We start from the raw sequence: 27,165 nt of genomic DNA, 5'->3' as shown, positions 1-27,165 counted from the left end.
AGCCATCAACCTGGTTGGGAGATGCACATTCAACAGAGATCTAAGGAGTGTGAGAATGTTTCCTGAAATTCTCCCTGGAAGGCGACTGTCATGAAGCTGTAGGTTCTAACAGGAAGGATGCAAGCAAATTAGGTGCAGGGTAGGATTTGTTTTTCTTTACAGATAAGAAAAATGACCCAAAGAGAGCGATGGCCCCTAAAAAGAATACAAATACCACTTTTTCTGGAATCTAACACACTGGCTTCATTTTCAAAATGCACACTTTATTGTCCTCGTAAGGCAGCCATACGTTACACACCTTAAGCACGTGACAATCACATGATCTCTTCAGTAAGTCCCGGGACTTCCACAGCTTTCCCGGGGCTTACAGTCAGCGCACTCCCGAGGGGTCAAATATTAAAGCTTTCTCCACAGCCACACGTTCCTTTGATGTTTGGGTTATTGAAAACAAACTCACTGGATAATTTGTCTTCAACATAGTCCATTTCTGTTCCTAAAAGTGTTAGCTGTGCTTTCTTTTCGATGAACACTCTGACTCCTTGGGGAGAAGAAAACACGTGTCACATAAAGCCTGCTGACTCGAAGCTCAAGTGAACTTTAAACAGTAACGACTCACAAAGCCACAGAGGAAGCTCCCGAGTGTGTCTCAGTATCTCCTTTAAGGGATTTAGTGTCCAGCTTCCTGTCTGGCCCCTCTTTCCCACACAATAATCTATGTCAAGAACAATAGTATTAGGCTAGACAGATGTATACAAGAAAATTCCAAAATAATTCCATGCAAAACTAGAACTTGCTTTTCACTCCACTCATTTTTCCAATTTGCAACAGGAAGAAAATGTATATATTCTCAGTGAGAATTTTGTAAAGACGGAGACAATAAAACATATGAAAACCTTGCAATGACATCTGTACACACGGCAGTGCGAGCCTGGAGACACAAAAAGACTGTGACACAGCGGGCTGGTTTAATAAGAGCAATCAGTACAACACAGCAGTTCCGTCCTTCTGCGCCTGGGCTGGAAAACTGCTAATGACATAACCCCTAGTAATGATGTAGGGAGAGGTTGGCATCTTCGTAAATGCAATCGGTTTAAGAAAACTTTCTTCCTTGTAAGAAATTGGAGTAATTACTTAAATATGAACTACACATAATTATTAGATCTCTTCTTAAGATGAAAAATTGAAGGTTTAAGATATTTTATGTATTGACTTCAAAAACAATATATTAACAAATGTCTTTACTGGTCAGTCCCTTTAGTTTAATAAAGTGAATCGACCCAGGGAGTCCACGCACGCTGGCTGACAGCACGCCTCCTACACACAAGCACTGCTGTAGACCCTGTGCACACTGACGTCCCCCCAAAGTTGTAGCAGGAGTGACTTTGTTTTAAATAGGTTTACCAGATTACTGGTTTGCGGCAGGGAGTGGATGTAAAATGTAATTAAAGCACTGAAACTTTAAAAAAACCCCTGGAAATATAGATTCCTCAAAAGCATGAGATGACGTTATTTGACACAGATGTCAAACTGCTGCTTCAAACAAAAACGGCTGGTTCATTCTCAAGTTTTATCACCTTAAAACTTTCTGCACACGACTATCTTTCATAAGTGAAATGAATAAATAAGTTTACTCAATAATCTATCAGTTACTAAGAGCACAGCCTCTGGAGTAAACTTGACTGGGTTCAACTTTTCACTAGGCCACTTACTAGCTGTGTGACCTTAGGCAAACTATTTAACCTCCCCACGCCTCAAGTTCCTTCATCTGCACAGTGCGGACAAGATGGTACCATTCTCCCCTGGCTGAGTGTATAAATCAGTTAATACATGAAAGTCCGTCAAACCACACCTACCTCATAGTGAGCCCCATACACCACTCTACACCATAGGAGAGCCATTCTGACTACTATCGTTCATGCCACGCAAGGCTAAAAATCTCAGGCAAAACAAAGTGCCCAGAAAAAGTGTGCTCAAAACTCACCGTCTTGAACGACTTCTTCATCAGAATCTCCTTTTGTCTTCGTATATTCTAGAGTATATGAGAGGCCATTACAACCCCTAGTTCGTACACCAACTTTCACACCTACCTGAAAAAGTATCACAAATATAAACTTAGTTTTCAAGTAGTACAGATTAATTACTTTAATAAAAACCCTGGCTATGTGACATTTTCCATTTCTTCATAAGCTAAAAGATAAATATTTCTTGCTATAAAATGTCTCGAATGGCAAACAAGTATTTAAAAAAATTAACTTTGTACAAACATCACTACAACACTAGCAGGGATCCAAAGAGAATAAAAACCAATGACATGCAAAGAAAATAATACAGAGAGGAAAAAACCCTTAAAACTATAGTCACTACTACGCTAAAAAATCAGCTTATATGTTTTTTCCTATTTTCTTCCAGCCCTTGTCACATATATAATCTAAACATAGTTTTTATTATAGCACAAATGAAAATTTTATTCTCAGCTTTGTTTTTTCTACTTACGACATCATTTTCCTATGTAATTAGCCTTCACAATTATCATTACCAAGTAATGCCTAAATATTCTACTATACCAATGTACGTTTATTACTTAACCCTTATTATTAGTCATCTAGGCTGAGAATAACTTTTTTAAGGGAAGAGTTTTAATTCCAAAAATGAATTATCACTTTTTTTTTTAATGGAAAAAGAAAAGTATCTTACGGCAGAGATGACTACCTAAAAAAATCAGACTTTCTCAAAAACGTTCGTGCTCCACCTCATTGTGTGAGATGTGCTCAGGGAGTTTCTCTACGGTTTGGTTCACCAAGGTTCCTGGGCCATCACCTGGCCATCACACTGCCTCTCCACAGCCCTGAATTCTAGGGCAGACCTGTGTAAACATTCTCAAATACCAGAAATCAAAAGACTGCAGCAAATATAGAGGTAAGAACTTTAAAAAGTGAGCAAACAGCACTTTTCAAACATCGAAGTCTACCTTAATCTAATTTTCTAACAGTATCTACTGCATTTCTATTCTTGGGTCCTATGTGCTCTTTCATTTAATTATACAATCAAAGTATTATAAAAAGTATGATTTCACCAAGCAGATCCTGATTCCCTTAAAAACAGCAATGTGTACTTGCTTCAGGAAAGCAAACATAAAGCAGGAAGACACATGGTGAGGGCGAGTCAGAATGCTGAGCTGCCTGCAGTCCTGACAAGCTGAAGCACTCAGAGGGTAGTCTCCTCGGTCCTTAACAACAAGGAGACAGAACTATGGTTTGATTCACCTTGAGAGCCACAGCTTAGGGAACGTAGGTGGGAATGCCACATACGTAGCATGATGGATAATAAACTACCTAGCTGAAATTCTGGGGCACATGTCATAAGTATTTGTTTAGCCTAGTTTTTATCTTTGTAAACAAGGAGACTCAAGCAAGCAGGCAGTCCAACTGTTAGGAATGGACATAGACACAGAGCGTGAAAATATGGCTTTCGGGTAGCTGGAGTTTGGAAAAGGGATTGCTTGTGCCATAAATTACACCCAACGAAGTGTTTGCTCAATCCTTTTCACATCAATATGAACAAACATCCCTCAAACCTACAAAGCTAAATTCTTGTTTCATTTGGTCAAGGTATACTCTAGCCAGTCTATCCAAATGGAGTTGGAACACTCATACACTTTAGCATTTAATAATTCTTAAGATGAAATGTGCTAGAACTCCATTACACTGTACTACAGGTTGTACAACGGAACCCAGAAAACCACTCTGTAGTCTAATTACTAAATATTCATAGTGACTTGAAAGTAGTTTACAACATCCCACAGGCAATTAGCAAGGCACTAAGATTAAGATGATGCCCACACTCCTTACTCCACAACTCTATATTTAGGAATACAGCCTATGCAAGTGCATGCCACAGGCTTGGCCCCCTAAAACAATGGGCCTGGCACCTACAGATGCTAAACATTTGTTGAATGATGTTTGTAGAAGCGCTGAATGAAAACAATCCAAAGACCATTAATATGGGGAATTGGTTAAATAAATCAAACCTGTTCAACGGAACATACTATTATATGCAGCCACAAAAAAGACTGAGGCAGACCTTTTCACAATGATATGGGAAGATCTTAGGCTATATTATTAGGGGCAAAAAAGTAAAGAACAGCACGTATGGAATGCTCTCATCTAAGCAGGAAAAGAGAGACACACACAACCGGAGCAAGCATAGCTAGGCCAGTGGGTGCCCTCAGGGAATTATTTTTGGTTGTCACAGCTCAGGAGTGGGGCGGTGCCACTGGCAATCTAGTGGGCAGAGGCCAGAGACACCACTGAACACCTTGCAATCCAGCCCCAACAAAGAATTATCCAGCTGAAAACATCCACAGCGCTGAGCCAGAGAAACCCTGGCGGAGGCAGATAAAGTGCATGGACTATCTGGGAGGATGATGAGAGGCCGCCGCTCAGAAGGAAGAACGACAGTGAAGCGTTTGGGGTCAAAGAATGACTTCCTTTTCACTGAACACCCCGTTACATTATTTTAATTTTTAAAAATGAGCATATTTTCCTTTTTAAACAAAAACCCCTGATCAATGAAAGCATACTGTCTATCACAAGATAAACTCATTGTGAAAATACAACTTCAATTAGTTACTAAATATTTGTCTGACTGTGTTTACTCACATGTTCAGGCTTATCTTTAAGAAGTTGTTTTATCTTGTTCACTGCTGAAGGTGTCTGAAAAAAGAAAATGTCATTAAGCTTTTAGTTACAAAACTTGCAATCTTCAAAGCCTTATATTTCCTAGTCTTTAAGACTATTCAAGTCTGTCTTTAGCAAACTCATGTGACAAACACATGTTCCATTCTTGCCAGAGCCTCGTGGATTTTATACACAAACATATGAACTCTACTCAATTCAAAGCATTCTGTTTATTTTTATTTTTAAAATATCTTCTCTAGCAACATCCTTTTAGTCTTGCTTTCCCTAGTCAAGGTCAGCTCCCTGTAACACACTCTATGGTACTATCTACTTACACCACAAATGTAATTTTTCCGGGCAGGATCTGTTTGGGGCTCCTACTGTATGCCCAGCAATAAGCACTCTGACACAACCGAGGCACTCAATAGCCAAAGACTGAATCAAGTACCTCCCCGGGAAAGCCAACCTCCAGGTGTTTTTCCTGTTGATTATTATTAACTCTACTGCTTTTTTGCTACCCCAATCTATTGCAAATCCATCAAAATGCATACCTAGAGGAAAAAAGTGTACCAGTGGCAACCCAGACTGGTTTCTTGTACCAGTCTCACCAAATGTTCACAGATTCTAAACATGGCTTAACTCAACATTTTAGGATTTCTTGATGAAAAGAACTAAGCTAGTCGACTTCAGAAACAAGAACAGGGAAGAGTTGTTTTCAGGAGAAATGCTGTTTAAACTAGCCTCATTGTCCTCAAAATGAGAAAAGCATCACAACATATTCTATGTATAGGTCAGCATCACCAACCTCACTTTCTTGGGAAGGAGGCTGTTAGGGACAAAGTCTATTCCAGGGCACTCCTGGTCCCCTTCCTAGCTATGTCACAGCCCATTTCTTGGGTGAATGGGGATAACAGTTGAGGATTCCTCTTCAGGATTCTTGTGAGAATTAAATAAACAAATTCATGAAGGGCATTCAGAACAGTGCCAGGCACAAAAAGCTCAATATCAGCCAGTTATTATTACAATGAGTACATCATAACAAAGAGATCATATCCCTCCTACTTTGTTTCATTAGCTCCTCTAGCTGGCAATGCTGTGCTGGTCCTCCAGTTTTTATATTGGCATTTTACTGGTTTGTAAAATCCCAAAGAGTGGACATCATGAACTACAACCAGGTACGAACTACAGTCAGAACTCATCCTGTGCTGAGAGGGCAGACCCAACGGATGGCCCAGAGCGTGCTCTCCACCTGTCTGGTGGGGGCCCGGCCAGACGAGAATCCTGAAGCAGAGTCTGGTCCTAGTTTAGAAAGGCCACAAAACCAATTCACAAGGATGAGACTAGCATTTCTTAAAAACACAAAATAGAAGACAAAAGAAAATGCATTGCACTGAAGACGAATGTTTAGTAAGACTTTTATTTGTTATTACTATATAGTGAGTATGTACATATATATATTTCTTATTGTGTGTCACTGTAAAAGAAAAAAAAAGGGTAAAAAATCACTACCAATAGGTGGTCTATAAAGGCCTTTTCCACGATTCCATGAGAAGAGGAGCCAATCAGTGTGAAAACACAGGGAACAGTATGGAGGAGGAGGAAGAAGGAAATGCTGAAGAGCAGAATTAGGGCCTTTTTTGGGGAGATCATAGCTTACCAACATCAAATAGTTACAGAAATATTTGTGAAAAATTTTTTTAAAAAGTGCTCACTCTTAATGATTGCCAGTAGAAACTGACTCCCATAATTTTCATGGTCCTATTTCCCATGTGAGTCCTAAACAACTTAATCTAAGTACTGTCAAATAGTAAAAGATTTCTGATACATTAAAAAAAAAAAGGCACAGCAATGAGAAAACATTCGTTGGAACGACAAGCTGATATGAAGCTAGCGGGTCACAGGTGCGGAGGGTCACCACGGCATGATCTAAAGGCGCACAGTATGCTGTCAGCAAGCCCCGCGTGATTTTCTAAAGGACCTAATTTTATAAAATACTATGTTTTCTTCTTTTCCCAACTCTTAGTTGAACACAAACAGTAAACGAAAGCACCTCATAGACAATGCTCCACAAAGTGGCTGATGGTCACATCTTATGCTGAAAGGTGCGGAAGGGAAAAGCGCCCGGTGCGCCTGGGAGTTGTGCTACAGGTACTCAAACGTGTCTTCATTTTCCCGTGTCAGGCAAAAACCAAACACACTCCACTTGGAGGAGTATTACTAATGATGGATAACCCCGCTGAGTGCTCATTTAAAGGGAAAAACAGGGTTCTTACAACTTCCCAAATGACGGATCTGGTTTTCAGAACCGTCAGAATGACTAAACATGGAATATTTGGGACTTAAAAAATTCTAGCGATAAAAAAAGTACTTTTTGTATCTCAGTCCCAGGCAGAAGCTAAGGATCCCACTTTGCTCTAGGTCTCTTTGCACACTCGGGCAACTCTGCACTGAAGTAAAACCACTCTGGGAAACAGTATAAACCTTCAACTAAACAACAGGCTGCAGGCCTAGCAGCCCTCCAATTTCAATGCACTCCCCACACAACTAAGAAAGCCACAGCTTTCCAAGAGATTTCTGCATCATTAATGACTCCAATTCACCCGAGACCTGGCCAGGGAGTTAAAATTTAAGAGATTCTTGAAACTCAATGAAATATAATGATGATTTTTAATCTACTCATATATATATCACAGGAACACAAAAATATCCTTGAGCGAGATATTTTGGCCTTCTAAAAAAAAGATTTCCAATCTGTTTTTGTTGTTAAAATTATGGCAAAAGGCACTGTAGATGAACACATTTTATAACTACTTCATAGCAACATTCTTCTACTTTATCCAATGCGACAGGTATCCTCAAGCATTCCCCGGGCAATTTTCATTTTTTTGCTAAGAAAACAAAATGAAAGCTCAAACTCCATGATTATGTATACTACACATGTGCCAACAACTACAACGCACTTTAATTTCATTACAAATCTGGGATTTTTATTTTCTCCTATTTCTAAATTTACCATTTTAATGTTTAAAAGATGCTAGATAAATAGCAGCCAATGAACAAGTTACAGTATATTTTGTTTAACTCGTTCTTTAACAGCTATGGCTGCCATTATGGTGGTGTTTCCCCTCCATCTTTTCCTATTCATGTATGTCTGTATATGTATACATATATATATATAATCATATAGACAGTTTTGTAGCCTACATCTTCTTTTAAAGATTGGCACCTGAGCTAACAACTGTTGCCAATCTTCTCTTTTTCTTCTCCCCAAAGCTCCCTAGTACATAGTTGTATATTCTAGTTGTGAGCGCCTCTGGTTGTGCTATGCGGGATGCTGCCTCAGCATGGACTCATGAGTGGTGCCATGTCTGTGCTCAGGATCCAAACCAGTGAACCCTGGGCCACCAAAGCAGAGTGAATGAACTTAACCACTCGGCCACAGGGCCGGCCCCACAGCCTACATTGTAAAAGCTTAACATGTTCCTCATTTGATACATAGAAATAAACATATATTCACCACTTACTGAGTGCCTTCTAGGCGTTTAATGGTTTATATGCATCATCTTTTTATTCTTATAATTCTGTTATTTAGGTATTAAAGATTAAATAATTTTCACAAGGCTAGTCAGTCAAAGAATGAAGAGTTATGACTCACAAACTTAAAAAAAATCATTATTTACAATGACTACATAGTATTTCACCAAAAGAATTCACTCTAACTTAACCAATCTCTCATTGTAGACATTCAGGCTACTTCCGCTTGTTTCCTGTGCAATGCCCCTTAAACTGCCTACATATACAAATCTTACTGCTTGGTCACTCTTACAAAGGCCTTCAATGAATTAACAGCTCCTTACTGAGTCCCAGTGTATTTAACATCGTATTGTTTCGCAGTCCTTCTCAACCAGGTGCCACTAGAAAGCTGTACATAATGAATTAACTTCTCTCCTGTGCGTCAAGAATGATGCTGGCTCTGTACATCATTCTCTCACAACTTTGGTTGAGCTTTGTGCACAGCTGTGGGCACACCCCCAATCCTAAATTAGGGTTGCAGGGATTCTCATTTGTACAATGATGGAAAGAAAGGCTTCTGCTGGTAGGGTAGTGTTCAGTCTTTGGGTTCTTTAGTTGTATTTCACTCCCGCTCCTACAAATTCAACTCCCTGTGTCAATTCCTGGGTATGTAAGGAAGTACGGGGAGGGGGACATCCTCTTTGGATATTCTCCGCAGGTGTCCAAAGGTACTCACTTTGATGTGGTGGGTTGGAGTCTTAAAACATTCAACCAAAGAACCATCTCTGGTTTGCACAGAAGTGTGATGGGCAGCTGTCACCAGTCTAAGCCTTTCTCTCCAGCAAACTCCCAATCCTCTCCTGGTTTAACATTAGTTAACGCAGATAATTTGGTGCTGACAACATGGAATCATGTTTTCATTTCATCACTTCCTTTTCCTAGCTTCTTGCTGACCTCTGGTAGACTGAACAGGTACAGTGCTTTTCAAAGGTTGCAACACGTCAAATTCTTGATGTCACAATTTGTATATCTAGGTAACATGTACCCCTTCTTACCTGTTTTAGTGAATTATCTCTAGTTTCATTTGTTTTCCTCTGTCTCTACCATTAGCCCTTTGATGACCTCACTGTTTTTGCACTTAACAAATGTTGGGATTAAAAATGTTCGCAAAAACACTTGAAAACTAAGCACAAACAGCAATACGTGACTGCCATAGCGTCTTGAGACTAGGGAACACGTGCCAGGATTAAAATGACCGCCAGCCTGCTAACACAGGCCCTTGGTGGAAAGCAGTGCGGACGTGTTTTTTCTCTGCACCAGCTTCTAAGAAGGAAGGAACATCTAGTCACCGGGTAAGCAGGATTAGTTCAGACAATGACTCCTGCAAGTTTATCACAACAGTTAATCAAAGGCAACACAGAACCCTTGTGGACTGAGAACTGATGTAATAAAGCAGTGCTGGCAGCAGAATTAGGCTGGTGAGAGGACGCACGTAATGAAGCAGGAGCAGCAAGCGTGGAGAGCCCAGGTCTCAGAATGCGACTGTATTATCATTCTCAGTAATTCCTAGAGGTGGCGAAGGCCAGGCCCAAAACTGTCTCCCAGGGCAGTGGGAACTATATAACTCCTTTATTTTTTGTCTTGAAACACAGTGGGTCTTAAATGTCTGTTGAATAAATACGAATGGAGAGGAAGGGGAGGACTCACACATTTTGAAGAAACAGGTAATATGCCAAATAATGCAGAAAGAAAAGGCCAAAAAGTGTTTCCACACTTTGACTCCTCCTGGCTCTACCATTACCGGTGGTAGAACTCTTTCGAATTCGGAGTAACTTTTACTGAGATTTTCAGGGGACACAAAGCCTGAGTTGTGCCCCCCAGTTCCTGTGGTTTCACGACCTTGAAGAACTCTGAGAATCAACGGTGTATCTTTCAGACATGGAAACGGGCGGGATGGCACAGGAAAAGGTACCACAGAACACAGCGCTGTCTGTGACCAGGACCACCTCTTCACGACCCACTACAAATGAATTCTCCCGCCTTAGCAGGACTCTCTTCTATTTTGCTACAACTGATTTTCTGGCAACAGGCCTTCTTATGGCATTAGATTGAAAGCAGTCCATCATTCGACGTAAATAACCTATCTCCCCAGTCTCTAGAGCAGGATGCTTCTTAACCGAGAATGGGGTGTGTGTGAAACTGCTGAGCTGATGATAAACTTTGCTACGAAATGACCCTCTTCCAAAACTGCGAATACATGTGCCTGCTTAAAGCATTCGGGTTTCTTTTGGGGTCAAACGTTTTGGAAGTAGACAGAAGTGATGATGCACAGCACCGTGAATGTACTAAACGCCAGTGAACGGCACACTTTAAAACGGCTAACGGCGGATGTGGATCTTCCCCGGCTAAAACGGCCACGGCAGGCCAAGCACACAGGCCGCGGGGAACCGCCTCTGCGCTACGCACCCTGCCCCTCACCCGCACGCACGGACGCCCAGCCCCGGCGCCTGGCCTCTCACCCGCACGCACGCACGCCGGGCCCGGTGCCTGGCCTCTCACCCGCACGCACGCGCGCCGGCGCCGGGCCTCTCACCCGCACGCACGCACGCCTGGCCCCGGCGCCTGGCCTCTCACCCGCACGCACGCACGCACGCCTGGCCCCGGGGCCTGGCCTCTCACACGTACGCACGCCTGGCCCCGGGGCCTGGCCTCTCACACGCACGCACGCCTGGCCCCGGGGCCTGGCCTCTCACCCGCACGCTCGCACCCGCGAGCGGGACCCTCCCCTCCGGCGGCCTGAGGATGCCATCGGCGGAGCCGCAGCGGTCCGGCGGACTTCAGGACGCCCCGTCCCCGCCGCTCCCGCCCCACACGGGGGTCCTCGGAGGGCTCCAGCCCCCGGGCACCGGCAGGGGCGTCCCGGTTGACCTGTCCAGCTGCGCCGGCACCCCGCACACCTGGCCTCTGACCACCTGCCCTCGAGGTCCGCGGCCCGCGACCCGCCAGGATCTCGGGCGGCCCGGGGCGGGCGGGGGGTTGGTCGGGGGCGTGGTGTGTGTGTCCGGCTGCGCGCACACGACGCTCCCGGCTCGCCCCTCCCCCGCCTGGGGGCGCGCGGCCTACTGGGAAGCGTAGTCCCGGGCGCCGGCCCGCGGAGCAGCCCCGCCCGGACTTGTTTATCTCCCAGCAGCGGTAGGGGAGCGCGCCCGGGGCCCGCCGCCCGCCCGCGCCACCCCGCCGCCGTGACCTCCCGTCGCGGGGCGGAGGTGACCCAGCGTCATGGACGCAGCCGCGCGCCTCGGTCACTCACCAGGGTGAGGGCAGCCCTAGTGGGCTGCAGCTTCCTCTTGCTCACGGCCCGGACGGTGGCTCGGACTAAGGAAGCCGACATCCTGGCCGTCCCGGCGCCCAGGTGCCTCGGGCCGGAGCTCGGCCGCCTCAGCCTCTCTCCATGGACACGGCGGGCGCATTGACGCCACAAGCCCCGGCGCACGGCCCCAGGCCCCGCCCCGCGCGGTCCCTCCGCCGCCATTGGGCGGGCCGCGTGAGTGACGGGCGGGGCGGGGCCGGCGCCAGGGCCGCGGGCACGTGACGCGGGCGCAGCGGCGCGGAGGAAGGTCGTCCCCGCGAGGACAGCCTCGGCGTGGCTTCGGGAGTGGGTTGCTGCAGGCGGAGCGGCCAGCGGCGTGGGGACTCCGGAGGCGCGTCGCTGCATGACTGCCCCCTGGGCAAGGAGCCGCCGCTTAAGAACGTGAGGAGGCCCCCCAGCATGGGAGCTGATGCTCTCGAGGCTGGACGGTTCCGCGCGCAGCCAGCCACCTACGCTTCAGCCTTCCCTTTTGGTCCAGCTAGATGGTTTTCAAGAGCGTAGAACTACCGCAGAGAATCGTGTAATAAATAAAGATCCCCCCTCCCCCAACTGCGTGCTGTCCTACTTGGGATGTTGAAGGATGGTGCTAATGCAGTTTTCGCTTTAGATGCTGGCTTTGGATCCCTCCCCTACGATGTGACTGGGCAGCTCTGAATACTCACACTTATAACTAGTACCAGTCAATGCGCTTGATTGAACACCTGTTTGTCAGACCCTGTCGTAGCTGCTCGGTGGCCTCTGTCTCTTAATTCTGCCTATTCAGCAAATAGTCCTGAGCACCAGGCACTGTACCTGGGCATCCACAGGAGGCCTGGTAAACGGAGGCCCGGGGAAGAGTGGGAGATGCTGGGAGGAAGGAAGCGCGGCCGGGTCAGCAGTCGGGAGAACAGGATGGCACTTTTCAAAAGTGCCAGGGGTGAAGGGAAAGAGGGAGGGGCTTGGTTCTGTGGAGCGGCGCTAGCGGGGTAGATCCTCGCTCAGTGTTTTGACGGGGAAAGAACTAATCAGTGCAACGGGTTTTCGTGGCCGCCTTATCTTTCATCCCCTAGAGTCGACAGGGTTGGATAGTTCAAAATTCCGTTAAGTAGTTAATGCAATCGCATTGACAATAAGAGAATCGTTATTTTTTCCCTAAGCCCCACTGCACACAGATACTGTAGGATTAGGAGGCGTCTTGGCTATGTCTGACTAGCTGGGTGATTTGGGATAAGTCATTTTACTTCTCATGTCCTTCCTCCTACAGATCTTGTGAAGATTAAATGAAAAGCCCTTAGAAGAGTGCATGGTACGTGGCAGCACTCAATAAACGCTAATTGTCAGCAGATATTTAAAGATGCCATATATTGTGAAACTGTTCTGTATGATGCTGTACAACGGTGGATACATGTCACTATACATTTGTCCAAACCCACTGGATGTACCACACCAAGAATGAATCCTAAAGTAAACAAGGGGCTTTGGGGGATAATGAAGTAGATTCATCACTTGTAACACGTCCCACTCTGGTGCGTTATGTGGATAGTGGGAGAGGTTGGTGTGTGTGGAGATGAGGGGGCATGTGGGAGCTCTCTGTATTTTCTACTTAAGTTTGTTGTCAACCTGAAACTGCTCCAGAAGATAAAGTTTGTTAATAGAAATGTAAAAAAGGATGCCATGTATCATTTTTATCAAGTATTGAAATAGTTATACAGTTGTGGAGCACTTTACAGGTTTCCGAGGAACCCAAACATATCATCTCATCGCAGCCTCACAACTTTGAGCTGCGGAGGGCAGGAGTGTTAGCACGGCGATTTTACAAAGGATCCTTGAACTCAAGCCTTTTAGTCTAGTGCATTAGACAATATTTTAAAAATCTAGTCTTAAATTTTCTGAGTCAGGATCTGGTGTATATTTATACAGGCTTCTTTCCTCTATTTAATAGACCCTAGTTTTTAATTGGTGAACTGTTTTGCATGTAAGTGCGAAGTCACATAATCCACCTGTCAGGGCATCAGGCACACCTAATGTTATTTGAAGCTGGCACAGCTCCAAGAGATAAACTCATGTTAGAAGAGTTTTCATGACTATCTCAGAGAAGCAGCTGTCCTGTGGTGTTGAAATGAGGTGGGTGTGGAAACTGTTGAAGGAGATTGCAAGCTCTAACCATTTTTAGATTTCCACTAATAGCTTAAAAACATATTACTATAGGGAAATGTTCAACACTGCATTTTAGGATTTAGTTTCAGCGTTTTAGACATTTAAAAAAGTGTTTTCCTAGGAAGACCTCACTTGATCCTCACTATTCTGTGGGAAGGCAGGTATGATTTCCATTTTATAGGCAAGGAAACAACGGCCAAGAGGTTGGGGGGACTGTCACACTCTCAGCTGGAAAGCTGGCAGAGCCAGACCCTAAGGAAGCCTAGAACTCCACTTAGTGAGAAGTGTGCTCAATTCTTGACTGCCGCTGTCCAAACAAACCTGCTTTCAAAGAAAAAAGTACCAAGTGCATCTTGACTTTCATGGGGATTTGTTAACTTCTGTGTTTTCTTGTTAACATTTTTTGCCTCTAACACTATGAACCCTACTGATCTATCTACTCAGGATTTTTTCCACTAGGGAAATATTTTTTTAACAGAACCATTTGTGAAACACCTTTCAAGATGAAAAACTGAAGTTATCTCAGAACATTTTAACATCTCTAAATGTGCACATTGCTGATACTGTACATGCTGAGCAAGACACTAAAAAGTGTACATTGGGGCTATAAAAAATGGGTTTCATAGAATTGAGGTAAATCATATTTGTTCCTCAAAGAGGAAAGGAGAATCCTGGTACTGGGGCATTTGTGGAGCTTGTTGAGAGAGAGGTGAGCCGCATTTGAAAGACAGCTGTGCCCTCGGAACTGGACGTGGCATGGAGCAGATGCACCTGCCCCCTAGCTGGGGCACTGAGAAGGGGCTGTGACCACCATCCAAGTACAGGAAGTAAAGAACCAAGGGCAAGGCATTCTCCAGGTCTGTTGTTATATACCGGTCATCATACCACTGGTCCAGTGTGAGGGGTCAAAAATCAAACAAAAAGCCCAATACACTGGGCAGAATCTACTATAGCAATCAGAATAAAATGTACGAAACTTTAAAATCCTTAAAAAGATATAAGAAAACATGGTTTCTATGAAAAGGAAGAAAATAAGAATAAACTAAAAGAATGAGAGGAAAGGAAGGTGAGTGAGGTAAGTTTAAGAAAATTAGAAGTGAAATGACAAAATTCATGTTAGAAACAGCAAACAGCAGAATGACACTAAAATTCAAGCCAGTCATGTGTATGGAGATTAAACTTGAGAAGTTTTCCAAGGAGAGAGATAACAGAGGAATATTGAAAAAAGACAAAAACATTTTTGAAAAAAAATTAAGAACAGAGATATTTTCTCAAATTGAAAAAAAAAATTGGGTAGGGAGATGTATTGACAACAGTCGCTGACACAAAAATGACGGGGATAAACACACACAGAAGCATCCAAGCAGAAAAATAAAACCTACAAGGGAACAAAAATTAGGCTGGCCTCAGACTTCTGCTATCATGCCAGAAGACAAAAGCATCAATAGGCTTTCCGAAGAAAGTGTGACAAGAACTGTATGCCCAGTCAAGTTGACTTTCATGCACGAAGGCAAGAGAAGAAATCAGAAAAGGAGCAGCTGAGGAAAGTCTCGTAGAGCAGTTTCAGCCCAGGGTGCGTAATTCACTTGTTAATTCGTGAGTTTGTGTTCAAACTGATTAAGGAATGATCAGTAAATCTACCACAGCTTCCCAATTCTCGAGTTAATTTTGATATGATTCTTCTTTGCCTGGAATATGTCTTCAAGTAATTTGTTGAAAAGGAGGGCACATAGGTGTGTATTTTCTGAGCCCGCTCCTGTCTGGGAAGCCTTGCCCAGCAAGCTCCCTCCGCATCCCTCTTTAGGTCTTCATCCCGCTTAGTCTGTGCCTCTGACCCCCACATTCCCCGTGCATGGTACACAGTGGGTGTCAGTGATCACCAATGACCGTGTGAGCACAAGCAGAGGGAGCAGGACAAAAGAGGAACAGATCTGTGCTGCCCTTACTCCTTGGTCTAGCTTCCTCAGGAAATTTAGGACTCTCACTAGAAAGTAATGTGGATAAAATTACAGATTGAAATTTTGATTTTATTTCAAAATGATAAATAAACCAAGGCATAGTTCTGACCATGTACTACTTCTGAAGGGCTTGTGACGTTAGAGAAACAATTCCATGAGGGCTCCAGTCAGACTCAAAATGACGCCAACCAAACTCGTGATTGGCAGAGATAGCCTCTTTAATCTTCAGGGATGTGTAAAAGTTCTCCACCCTAATTGAATATCATAAAAAGTAAAAAGCACTTTTATTTTGTCATTTTTCCTTTGAAAATGTTTTTAGCAGCAAACAGGACGACTTGTTTTCCTTACTTCATTTTTATGAGCATAGTACTTATATGTCAACTCACTTAAAATTAGAGAGGGAAAAACACAAGCCCCTCAGTGGCACTGCTCATCCATGGAAGGCTCACATAAATAGGTACTCATGTTCGTTATCACTTCTACAAATATCAATAAAATAAAGTTTGTAAATTGTAAATACAGTAGTAGCAGTTCACACATATTTGATACGCTTTCACACAAGGATTCAGTAAACAACAATAAATATAATTTCCCCTCTTCAAAACAAAAGGGATTTATAGGGGAAAAAAGGGTTAATTCCTTGGGGTTTATCAGCACACCATTCTCAGTGTGCTTTGAAAGAATTAAAAACCATGAAATTGTATTCAGTAAATACTGGCCCATAGTTAACTTTTTTTTTTAAACCTGGCTTAAATACATACGTCATGGCTTTCCATTAAAATCCTTGAATCTATGGGGATTTGTGGTAGGTAAGATTATATTAAAATTTTTTTTCCTCATTAACAATTTCATTAAGTTAAAAAAATCTGACATTTCCCTTAAATATTAAGTTGAAGCCTGATCTACGCTGCTGTGTCCTGTGAAATGAACCTAATTTTCAAAGTGAACAGGCACGCCCGAGTGGCCACTGAGAGTGCTGCATTTCCTTCCCTCATGATTCCTGCTGGGTCCTCTTCGCTGAGGCTTTTCCCTGAGTCATATATTTACTGGAAAGGCTACCTAGAGGAGGGGAAAAAACAAAACCCAACATAAATAAAAACAAGCCTCACTTTACCACAAAAGCCATAAAATTACTTCTTATTGTTAATTATTTACAGAAACTTTTCACACTGGCATTGGTCATTTGTTTTGAATCAGTAATTAGGCTAGATATAAAAAAGTATATATGAAACATGACCTATTAAACACAAGCCTCGTCAAAATTCTTCCTAAAGAAGACAAGCTGCTAGAGTGACATCATTTTAATACACGCGCATGTTCACTATCCGAGTTGGTGCAGAAGGGTCAGGTGAAGCTGTTTCAAAGGCTCTGCTTTGCATAAATCAGTGTCTTCATTTGCAAACACACAGACCAAATTGCAAAGAACTCTTTGGTCAGAAATAAATACCTTGTATCATTGCTCTGCAGATATGAAGCCATGAATGGTGACATTCTAGCAATAACTTACTGATATAAAAGGAAATTTATTATACTTACAGGTAAAGGATAGAAATAAAGATTACTAATTAAAACCACAACACAGAACAGTTAATAAATTTTGTTCTGGAGTCTAAAGAAATAGATCAATGAAATAAGAAAACTGAGAAATTCTTAAGTGATTATCTATAAGAGAGTAGTATATAATAAAAGTTGCATTTCAAACCAATGGGGGAAAGTATGAATTTTTTAATAACTAGTATTGTGTCAAATAAATTAATTTTGGGGAGGGAGGGAGGAGTTAGTTTCCTTCCTCACGTCATACCCTTCCTCCCTACCCAATTCCAAATGAATTACAGTATTAAATATAAGAGGGTCAAAGTATAAGAAGGGGTGAATATTTATATAATCTTGGGGTAGGGAAGAGTTTCCTCAGCACACCACCATATGCTTTACTTATGAAAAAGGCTTGCTATGCTTAGTAGAGAAAAGATGAACGCCAATAGATGACTGGGGAAAGAAAAAGCAATATATGGAAGAGAATAAATATGAGTATTGGTAATCAAAGAAATGTAAATTAAAACAAGATACCAATTTTTGATCACCAAATTGTTTGAAAGACGAGCAGAAGGAAAGGGAGGTGGGTAGAAATTTTGCTAAAAGAATATTCACAGAAAGCTTATAATAACGTAAGTATGCAAACAAATGTCTAAAACTTTTGCGATATGACTAAGTATATTAGGAACACAAGAGAATACTAGGTATGCATAGAAGGATAATTAATAACATGAAAAAAGTAGGTCATAAAACCACATGAATAGTATTTTCACAAAAACTAAAAATTAAACACATGAAAAACTACACCAATCATATATTTGGTGCTTCATTTTCCTTATCTGTAAAATGAGGGCAATAACACCTACCCCTTGGGAGCAATTGTGAAGATTAAATCAATTAATACATGTAAAGCAACCGGAACATAGAAACTACTCAATAGATGTCAACTATTATTATTACATCGACATAAAAAGATGGGAAGATTTTACTTCCAAAACCTAAACAGTTAATGTTCTACAATGGAGCAAGTATAAATGTCTTTTATTTTCATTTTGTTTAAGTATACTTTCTAAGTTTTCTAAAGCAAATATCTTAAGTATACAAATAAAAACTTATGCCCCCAAAGCAAACTTTTCAAAGCAGGGCATCTAGATAGTCAACACCGTGAAAAACGAACGACACCAGTCAGACAGAAAGCATGCACCACAGTACTGTGGTATTTATGCTACAGAACGTCTGTTGGTCTACAGGCACATATCTTTGATATTCTGAACTGCACAAAGTGTTGAGGATAAAGCTATCAGAAGAAAATATAGATGGATATCTTTATGACCTCAGGTTAGGGAAGAATTTCTTAAAGATGACCCTAGAATCATGAATTACACGACCATGAAAACTAATCATGGAAAACCAATCATTTGATTATCTCAAAATATAAACTTTGGAGTAGCAAAGATAAGTGGCAGGAGTGGCAACAGACATAAGGTGAAAGACAAAGATATACTGGAGGAAGATATTTAGAATGCATATAATAATAAAGGAGCACTATTCAGAATAAATGAAGAACCCTCACAAATTAATAAGGAAATGATAATGGAACAGGAAAATGTGCAAATGATCTGAACAGGCTATTCACAGAAGAGGAACTCCAAGTGGCCAGTAAACATATAAAAGGGTGCTTAGCATCACCAGAGTCAAGAATATAGGCATTTGAACACGACTGAAGTATTGTTCCCTCATCAGATTTGCAAAAATAAACACTGCTGATAGTAGTGGCAATTATTTCAACCAATAGGATAATTTGACAATATTTAACTAAACTGAAAATGCACATATGCTATGACCTAACAAGTTGACTTCTAGGTACATGAACCCTACAGAATCTCTCAAACATGTTCTAGGATTAAGAAACTTTGTGCATTCATGTGATGGAATGCTATAAAGAAAAAACTAAATCTATATACAGCAACATATATAAATTTCAAAATAATTTTCTTAAATAGATTTGAAAAAGCAGGTTGTAGAACATTCTTATTATACAGTATGATGCGTTAAATTTAAAAATTCACCAAGGATACATATATTAAAAGACACATTTGTAACAGCTTAAAAAAGAACTGGAAGAGCACCTGAACTCATAATAACGGATGCCTCCGGGATTGAGGAGGACATGACAGAATGGGCCTGGGGATGGGAGTCAAAGGGGACTTCCACCATCTTAATCTTTTATTAAAAAAAAAGGAAAAGAAAATGTGAAAAAAATAATGCCAATTCTCTAGTAGATGGGTAGTTATTATATTATTTATATCTTTTTATATTTTTTGGCAAATGTTAAAAAGTCGGTTTTTTCCCTAAGAAAGGTACAGTACTAGTAGTCTTATTACTGTATCACTTAAACATGTAATTTCCCATATATAAAAATAAACCTCATCATACTTGAAGAAACTTCATATAAAAAGTTTCATATAAAAATTCACACGTAAAAACCCAAAACTACTAGAAATAAAATACGAATGAACTTTTACGTAATCTGGGGCAAGAACATGAAATTCATAAAATTGTGTAAGCATGACTTGAAACTACCCAGAAGGTGGCTGATCGAACTACTAAACTACCCAGAAGCAGATCAAACTACTAAAACAAACAAGCAAACAAACGTCTGTAAGGCAAAAGAAATCATAAATGAGGTTGAAAGAAAAATAAAAACAAAGACGAACACTCTAATTAAAAAAATACAAAAACATAACATGAAGAAATACAAATGAAAATGTGAAAAATGTTAGTGTTCAATGATAATAATAGAGATTCAAGCAGATTGGCAAAAAGACTATCCCAGTAAAGTGAGGGTACAGGAAACAGGTTGTGAATGACTCTGGGATCGTCGCCAATCACCATTTGGCATTATTGGTATCATTGGTGAAATGTGCATACTTTTTAACCCATCAGTCTCCTAACTGGGAATTTATCTCGAGGAAATAACTAGGCAGATATGCAATATTCACTATAGTGTTTTAAACAAACAGTTGGTTTTCAAACATGTATTCTTGAGTCAACTTAACGGGACAAGTGGGCAAGGTGCTTTAAGAGAGCCGACTGCCGCGCCTCCACTTCTATCTGAATTCTTTCTGAGAACGCCTTTGTGGCCAAGACTTTGGGCTGCTTCTCGGGAATCACACCAGTTCTCCTTTCCAACTCCCCTTTCACAATTTTTCTCCTCCTACTTTATAAATGAGAAGCATTATCTCCTCACCACCCAAATCTTAGCATGGTATGTTGCCCTGGAGTGAAACAGCCCGGGGAGGCAGGGGAGGCAGGGAGGCACACAAAATGCTGGTTATCTACGATAAATGTGAATGCTTCTAATAAAAATCCAAGTGTTCAGTTTTTGTAAAATTACAGTGATAGCTGATGATCATCACAAATAATTTCTGATGATACATTACTTTATGATTTTGGTTATTCAATGAAAATATTCAGTGAAAACAAATATCTTTGTTCCCAAACTCTTAAAAAGTATTTCTATTATTTTTAATTTACTATCATAAAGACTTCTGAGGTTTCTCAATGTTTACCAACTATAAAAACAAAAGGATTAGGAATAGAAATGATAAAGAACACTGTTTCATTCCCGCAATAGGTAGTACTGATCCAAAGATACACGAATGCATGGGGAAAAATCCCATCCATCTCATTAAATGAGGGTCACTTTCAGTGAGCAAATATAAAAAGTAATTTTTAATCAAAATTTGTAAATTTATTTTGATCAATTATATTATTCTAGTAACTGTAAAAACAATTTAGAAGAAATGTTTACATTTGAGACTTAAGTGTAAAAATCCAATTTATATAAATATTTTTGTTGCAGATAAGTATGATAGGCTGATCAATAAAATGCATGAAATATATATGATAAAAATATATTATCTGAAGATAAAATTCTTAGAAGTAAAACAAAGGAATTCAAGGAAAAAGGGAAATGACGTAAAATTTCTGCAATATTTACATTTCATTTGAAACATTTAAAGCTGATTCAAAAGTTTTATTTTAAAAATGCCAATATTTACCAAAAAATGCCCAGAAATTACATGCCTTGTAATGTAACTACGATGAAACATTTAGATGTCAACTTTAAAACATACGAGGAGATAATTGGGCTTTCCACATTTTGGGGGTGAGTATGCAAGCAAAAATGTTTTGAAGACATTGATTTACCAAATATCTGAAAACAGCTTGTCCATTAATAAAGAATGATTAAATAAATAATGGTATAGTCATATACTGGAATATCAAGAAGAGTATCAAAAAGAATGATCTATATTCACTGATAAGATCTCCCCATACTATTTAAAAAAGTACTTCTATTATTTTAAATTTACTATCATGAAAGCCACAGATTTTTTTTTTTTTAATAATAAGTAGGCTTTAACATTCTGGTCAAGGGAAAAAAAATGGTTTAAGTCTCCGGCATCATGCGGGAGAAAAGATATCCACCAATCTCTTATAGCATCTCCAATTTTTGAGATTTCAACCCATGGGATTAAAACAGAATAAATGAAGAGATAGAGGTAGTTTCTTCTAAAAAGTTAATTTTCTTTGCAAAAAAGGGGAGGATTAAGGAATAGAAAAACAGTTTCTTGAGATTCTTATACTGAATAAACTGTTATATGTAAACCACAGTAATTAATTTAGGCATAAAAATCTGCCTTTATGATGATTTTGCAATCTCCACATACCCTTGTTTTGTTAAAAATTTCCATTACATATTTGTCAAATAAGTTAGAAGAGAGAAATCACAGCAAGGTTGGAGACTTTCTGCTAATTACAGTAACAAGGGTGGCGGTAACACACTAGGTGGTATGTGCCAGATGCTTTATGTATATGAAATTAACTCCTACAATTGCTCTGTGAGGTGTCAGCCCCAATACTGATAAGGAAACTGAGGCACAGAGAGGTTAGATACTTTGACAGAGATGACAGCTAGTAAATGCTTGGGCTGGTTTTCAAACTCAAGTATGTCTGACTTTAAAGCTGATGTTCTTGACCATTCTCCCACTAAGTCTTCTTTATTCCTTCAAAATGAGTACACCTCCAATCAACAAAACTTACAGAACATCTAAGGCATTGTGTTAGCTGTACACATATGGGGAGAGAGGTAACAATGAAGAACAAGGCAATTCATGGAATTTTCTATCTACTCCTATCTCGTTTGGGAGTTAAGAACTACTTGTGGGGGGCCAGCCTGGTGGCGTAGTGGTTAAGTTTGTGTGCTCTGCTTTGGCAGCCTAGGGTTTGTGGGTTCAGATCCCAGGCGCAGACCTACACACAACTGGTAAAGCCATGCTGTGGTGGCATCCCACATATAAAATAGAGGAAGACTGGCACAGATGTTAGCTTAGTGACAATCTTCCTCAAGCAAAAAGAGGAAGATTGGCAACAGAAGTTAGCTCAGGACCAATCTTCCTCACCAAAAAAAAAAAAAAAAGAAGAAGAAAAGAAAAAGAAAAAAAGAAAGAACTACTTGCAGCCTAGTGGAAAGGAATGCAGGCAGGCATCAGGATTGGAAAGAGAACTTGGCGAGTGCTTACTAAAGACTGCGTCCTTTAATCATCACAGCACCCTGGGAGACAGATGTTACTACACCAATTATAGATGAGACATCTGGAGCTCTGAGAAGCTAACGTCTTGCCTAAGGTCAATACAGCTGATGTGTGAGAGCAGGGGCAGTCCACACCACCAGGTTCTTGCTAGAAAACTACTTGTGAAACTATCTGTGCAACACTATGGAAAGGAAGAGCTCTGGGGAGACAATACTATGTACAGTTGAGAAATATTTCACATTTATAACAGAAAATAATTTTGATAAATTTATCACGGAGAAATTTGACAGTCTTAACAGCTGTCCTGTACTAATTTGAATAATTTATTGGAAAGCTAGATATTAGCCACCTATAAATGTTTTGTTTCTGGTATAAAGTAGACATATTTATGGTAATAATTTTTTCTGTAGTAAACTTAAGTTTTACAGTTGCTCCAAAGATTTAAAAAATCTGGAAGCCTTTTACTCAGAAGATAATTACAGAAATCCTAACTTACTGTCAATTGGTAATGCCATTTCTAGGTATATACCTAGCATCTGTATTTCCATCCCACTTAAAAAAAATTATGAAGTTATAACAAATTTTCCTTTCAAAGAGGTGTGACCTTCTCGCAGGAGCAACACTAAGGGATGCCGTCCAGCAGCATCAGTGTCGTCACCCCCACACTCCTCTGCTCCGCTCTCACCACAGGCAGGCACTGTTCTCAGTGCTTTGACACGATTTCTCAACATCCCTACAAGTCAGGGATGATGATGATGATGATTATTGTCCCCTTGTAACAGATGAGGAAACTGAGGCAAGTGGAGGCTAAGTAGGTTTGTCAAGATCACAAAGCTAGAAATCATGCCATGTAATCTGACTGCAGAGCTGATATTCTTAAACACTTTATCCTTGGGAAAACGAACATCTTGACTAAGCAAGGATCAGTATCTTTCCTATGTAAAATGTTCTGGAAACATCTGTTCAAGACTGAAGCTTGTAAGAGCAACACTCTTGGCTTGTTTACATATGGTAACTAAGTGACCCTCGAACTCTCAGAGGATCTGTGGGAAACTATCCCAGAAACAGCAAAGGAGTCTGCTTCTCATGCACTTTCATCTGCTGAAGCTGCTTCCAGAGGCAGCTTGTCAATCTCCTCATCCAACTTTCATGGCTGCTCTGACTGTCAATCTAATCATCTCACAGTTGGATCCATTCTCATTTCATTTCTATTTGACTTTGGGGGTTTGCCCAATGGAACTTTCCTTGTTGTTAAGTCCATACCTTCTACTGAGAACAATTACAAACCCTCCCTGGACACAGCTGCCCCTCATTTTCTCACTGAGCCTCCTGCGTCTTTACCTCTCATGGACACCATTCTCCTTTTGGGTAAGGTGGCAATTTGAAGATTGCTGTTTCTCTTTGAATCATCCAACCTCACTCTGCATACCAACCTCAACCCCCATGCCCTTTAAATTTTAATTGTAAAGAGATTTCATGTCACTTCAAATGTTTTCCCCAATCACTAAAAAAAAAACCCAAAATAAAAACCATCTATAAAATTCACAGATCATAAAAATCAATGCCTAGTTCTGTTTAGATTATTTTACATACTTGAGATAATTCATCTCGGTATGGACAGAAACAGAAGTACTTGAGTAACTTAACAATTCCATTTATTTTTCTCTTGTTAACAACAATCAAAGGAGACAACCAAACAATCCTCGCCTGGAGCTTTCTTGGCTCTCCCAAGCTGAGGTCTCAGAGCCCTAGCTGATCTCAGACCACGTTGGTGAAAGCAGGGAAGTGCTCCCTCTACCGCAGGGTGTAGGAGGCTGCTGAGGATCTGGGAGCGCTATTTCTCAATAACTGACACCTAATGGCAGAGAGAGCCTAGACTCTTCACACACTGTAACTAACACAGGGATCTCTCCCATCTAAAAGCAAACAGGGTTTGCACATCAGCAGTAAGACACAATATGTAAAAGCTGAGCATGAAATATGTGGGCTGTTTTACATTACATACAAAAATGTCAGGTTGTATCAGTGAAGTTGTAAGATTTAAAAAACTTTTCTCATAAACTATACATTCAAGTTAAAAAGACTACACATGCTCTATTTGCCCTCCTTCAACCCTACTTTACTGAATAAGATGAGAGAGAGACGGGAGGGGAGGGGAGGGGGAGGGAGAGAGAGAGATTAAGCAAAGTTACTAATGGTGCCTGCAGGCCACAACTCAGAATGTTTGCATCAAGTTTATAGTTTCATTCCGTTCTTAATTAAAAAAAGCTGAAAAAGTTACTCAGTATGTTCAAATTACTTTGTTTTTTCTTTCCCTCCTCAATATTCTCCCTTCCCTTTCAGGACTCAACAGCACTCCAGAAACACCAGAAAAAGGCCTTCAGAGCCTCCTGGTTTCCCCTCCCTTTGAGCATCGGTCCACAGGCCTGGGGACCTGGTAGGGATGGGGGCCCTGGTGCTGGGCACCCACAGCTGAGGTGAGGTTGCCTACAATTCCTCTTCCAGCGTTCCTCATCGGAACTCCCTGCAATGAGGTTTTCTCCGCTCCACTCCAAATAAATGGCTTTTTGCAGTTACCAGTGATTTCTGTGTTGCCAAATCCAATGCTTAATTCTCAGTCTACGACCGCACCAGACCTATGAGCAGGAGTTCGCACAAATGGTCAATCTCTTCTCTTTGAGGCACTTTCCCTTTTGGACTCCAGGACCCAGCTCTCTTGCTGGCTCTGCTCCCTCACTGACCACTTTTTCCTGTCTCCTTTATTTATTTTCCCCGAGTCTCTAAATGCTTTTCCCTTTTCTATCTGGATTTACTGCCTAGGTGATCCCACTCAGACCAGGCCTTTATATACTATCTGTACACTGATAAGACTCAAATTTACATCTCTAGCCTGGACCTCTGCTCTCAATGCCAGGCTCATATATCCATTTGGCTACTCGGCATCTCTATTTGGGTATCTAAGAGGTCTCTTAAATGCATGTCTAAAACTCAACCTCATTTCTCCCTGCAGTCTGCTCTTCCTGAGTCTTTCCAAGCACAGGAAATTTGACCTCCGTTCTTCTAGCCAAAAATCGTAGTGTCATCTCCGATTCATTTTCTGTCATACTTTATCATCCAATCCATCAATAAATCATGTTGCAACTACCTTCAAAATATCCAGAACAGGGGCAGGCCTCACTTCCTCCACTGCTGCCACCCAAGTCTAAGCCACCATCTCTCCCTGAACTGCTGCCGGAGGCTCCTCATTGGTTTGAGTCTCCTCTCTCACCTCCTCAAAGCAGCCATAATTCAAACACCACACCCTAGCTCAAAACCCTCCAACAGCTGCTCACCTCACTCAGGGGAAATCCCTGCCTACCAGTGCTCAAGGTGCTTTCTGATCCAGCCCCACCTACCTGACCTACCCTCTTCCACCCTACTCCCGTCACTCTACCCACTCCACGCAGGGATGCTGGAGGACAAAAATTGCTTTTAGTTCTGCTATAATGGTCCAACTCCAATTTCCCCTTGACTTGTCCCTTCCTTTCATCTGATTATTTGCTTAAACGTTCCTTTGTCAGAGAGGCTGCCTCTCCATCCACATTCTCTCTCCCTTTTCCTGCTTTTGCATTTCTCAGCACCTGTCGCCACATGAAATATTTAGGTATCTCTTCTGACAAAAAGAGAGAGTAAATGAGGTAAGGGCTTTGTTGTTCACGGCTGTGTCTTCAGTGTTTAGGCCCATAGCTTGTATGTAGTGGGGGGGGGTTTAATAAAACTTGTTAAGGGACAAATAAATGACGTAGCTGAGAGAATGGAGCTCAGGCTAAGAGCACCTTCTTTGCTTTGGTGCCCCGCAAATAGTCTCCACAAGGAGAACACACTGCTGACAAGATGGTGGTGATTTCACATCAGAAACAGAATGTGTGGAAGAAGAACTGATAATTAAAGGCTACGGTTCCTAGGGATGGTATAAGAATCACCTGGAACACTTAAAAATACAGAGGCCCAAGTCTAACCACTGAAGGATCTCAGTTAGGAAGGGAAGGCGGGGCAGGGCAGCTGTATTTTCAAGGGTTCCCCGAGTGATTCTGATGTCGGATCCCTGTTAAAACCAGTTATTCAAAGGAAGCGTCTCAAAGGGCATGTGGTAAACAACTATGCAGTAAATAAAACAACACACATTTGTTTTTTTTAAACCCACATACCTGACTGGGGACTCAAAAATACAGTTGTTTTTTGTTTCTTTTTGTCTTCATGTAAAAGCACTGCCTAAAAAATGAAATAGACTAGTTTACAAAATTGAAAGGAATAGCACCAAAACAGCCTTAAAACTATAACCATATCCAAGGAGAGCCGAAATTAGGCATGTAGGTGGCAGAACTTTGCAAGTTAATTGAAAA

At 41.3% G+C, this 27,165-nt stretch overlaps 2 protein-coding genes and 1 long non-coding RNA gene across 14 annotated transcripts in view; 1 reads left to right on the top strand and 2 right to left on the bottom strand.

The window, feature by feature from the left end:
* Window positions 1-242: 242 nt before the first annotated feature.
* On the bottom strand, window positions 243-12,102 carry ISCA1 (iron-sulfur cluster assembly 1). 2 transcript variants are annotated; one of them, XM_023627114.2, is made up of 5 exons: window positions 11,500-12,102; window positions 4,659-4,712; window positions 1,982-2,087; window positions 617-712; window positions 243-538 (listed from the first exon to the last, which is right to left on the bottom strand). In XM_023627114.2, coding segments are annotated over exons 1-5 (663 nt in total). In that variant the 5' UTR covers window positions 11,905-12,102; the 3' UTR covers window positions 243-536. The 2 variants fall into 2 exon arrangements, with proteins under 2 accessions (XP_023482882.2, XP_023482883.2); XM_023627115.2 differs by lacking the exon at window positions 617-712.
* On the top strand, window positions 11,947-13,069 carry LOC138920373 (uncharacterized). The gene is made up of 3 exons (XR_011431449.1): window positions 11,947-12,077; window positions 12,167-12,373; window positions 12,803-13,069. It is a non-coding gene; the product is annotated as an uncharacterized lncRNA (long non-coding RNA).
* A 2,632-nt stretch (window positions 13,070-15,701) lies between these two features.
* TUT7 (terminal uridylyl transferase 7) overlaps window positions 15,702-27,165 on the bottom strand; it is a 59,736-nt gene continuing 48,272 nt past the window's right edge. For 8 of the 11 annotated variants that reach the window (XM_070248521.1, XM_070248528.1, XM_023627112.2 and 5 more), the window contains 2 exons: window positions 26,971-27,034; window positions 15,702-16,712 (listed from right to left, as the gene is read on the bottom strand). In XM_070248521.1, the coding sequence (XP_070104622.1) occupies window positions 16,645-16,712; window positions 26,971-27,034 (132 nt within the window). In that variant the 3' untranslated portion in view covers window positions 15,702-16,644. The remainder of the gene's footprint in view (window positions 16,713-26,970; window positions 27,035-27,165) is intronic. The other 3 variants (XM_070248526.1, XM_070248525.1, XM_070248527.1) reach the window with 1 other exon arrangement.

This window comes from Equus caballus, chromosome 23 (genome assembly GCF_041296265.1).
Source record: "Equus caballus isolate H_3958 breed thoroughbred chromosome 23, TB-T2T, whole genome shotgun sequence".
Taxonomy (NCBI): Eukaryota; Metazoa; Chordata; class Mammalia; order Perissodactyla; family Equidae; genus Equus; species Equus caballus.
The sequence above is the reverse complement of the archived record's forward strand: the minus strand, read 5'-3'. Positions and strand labels throughout refer to the sequence as shown.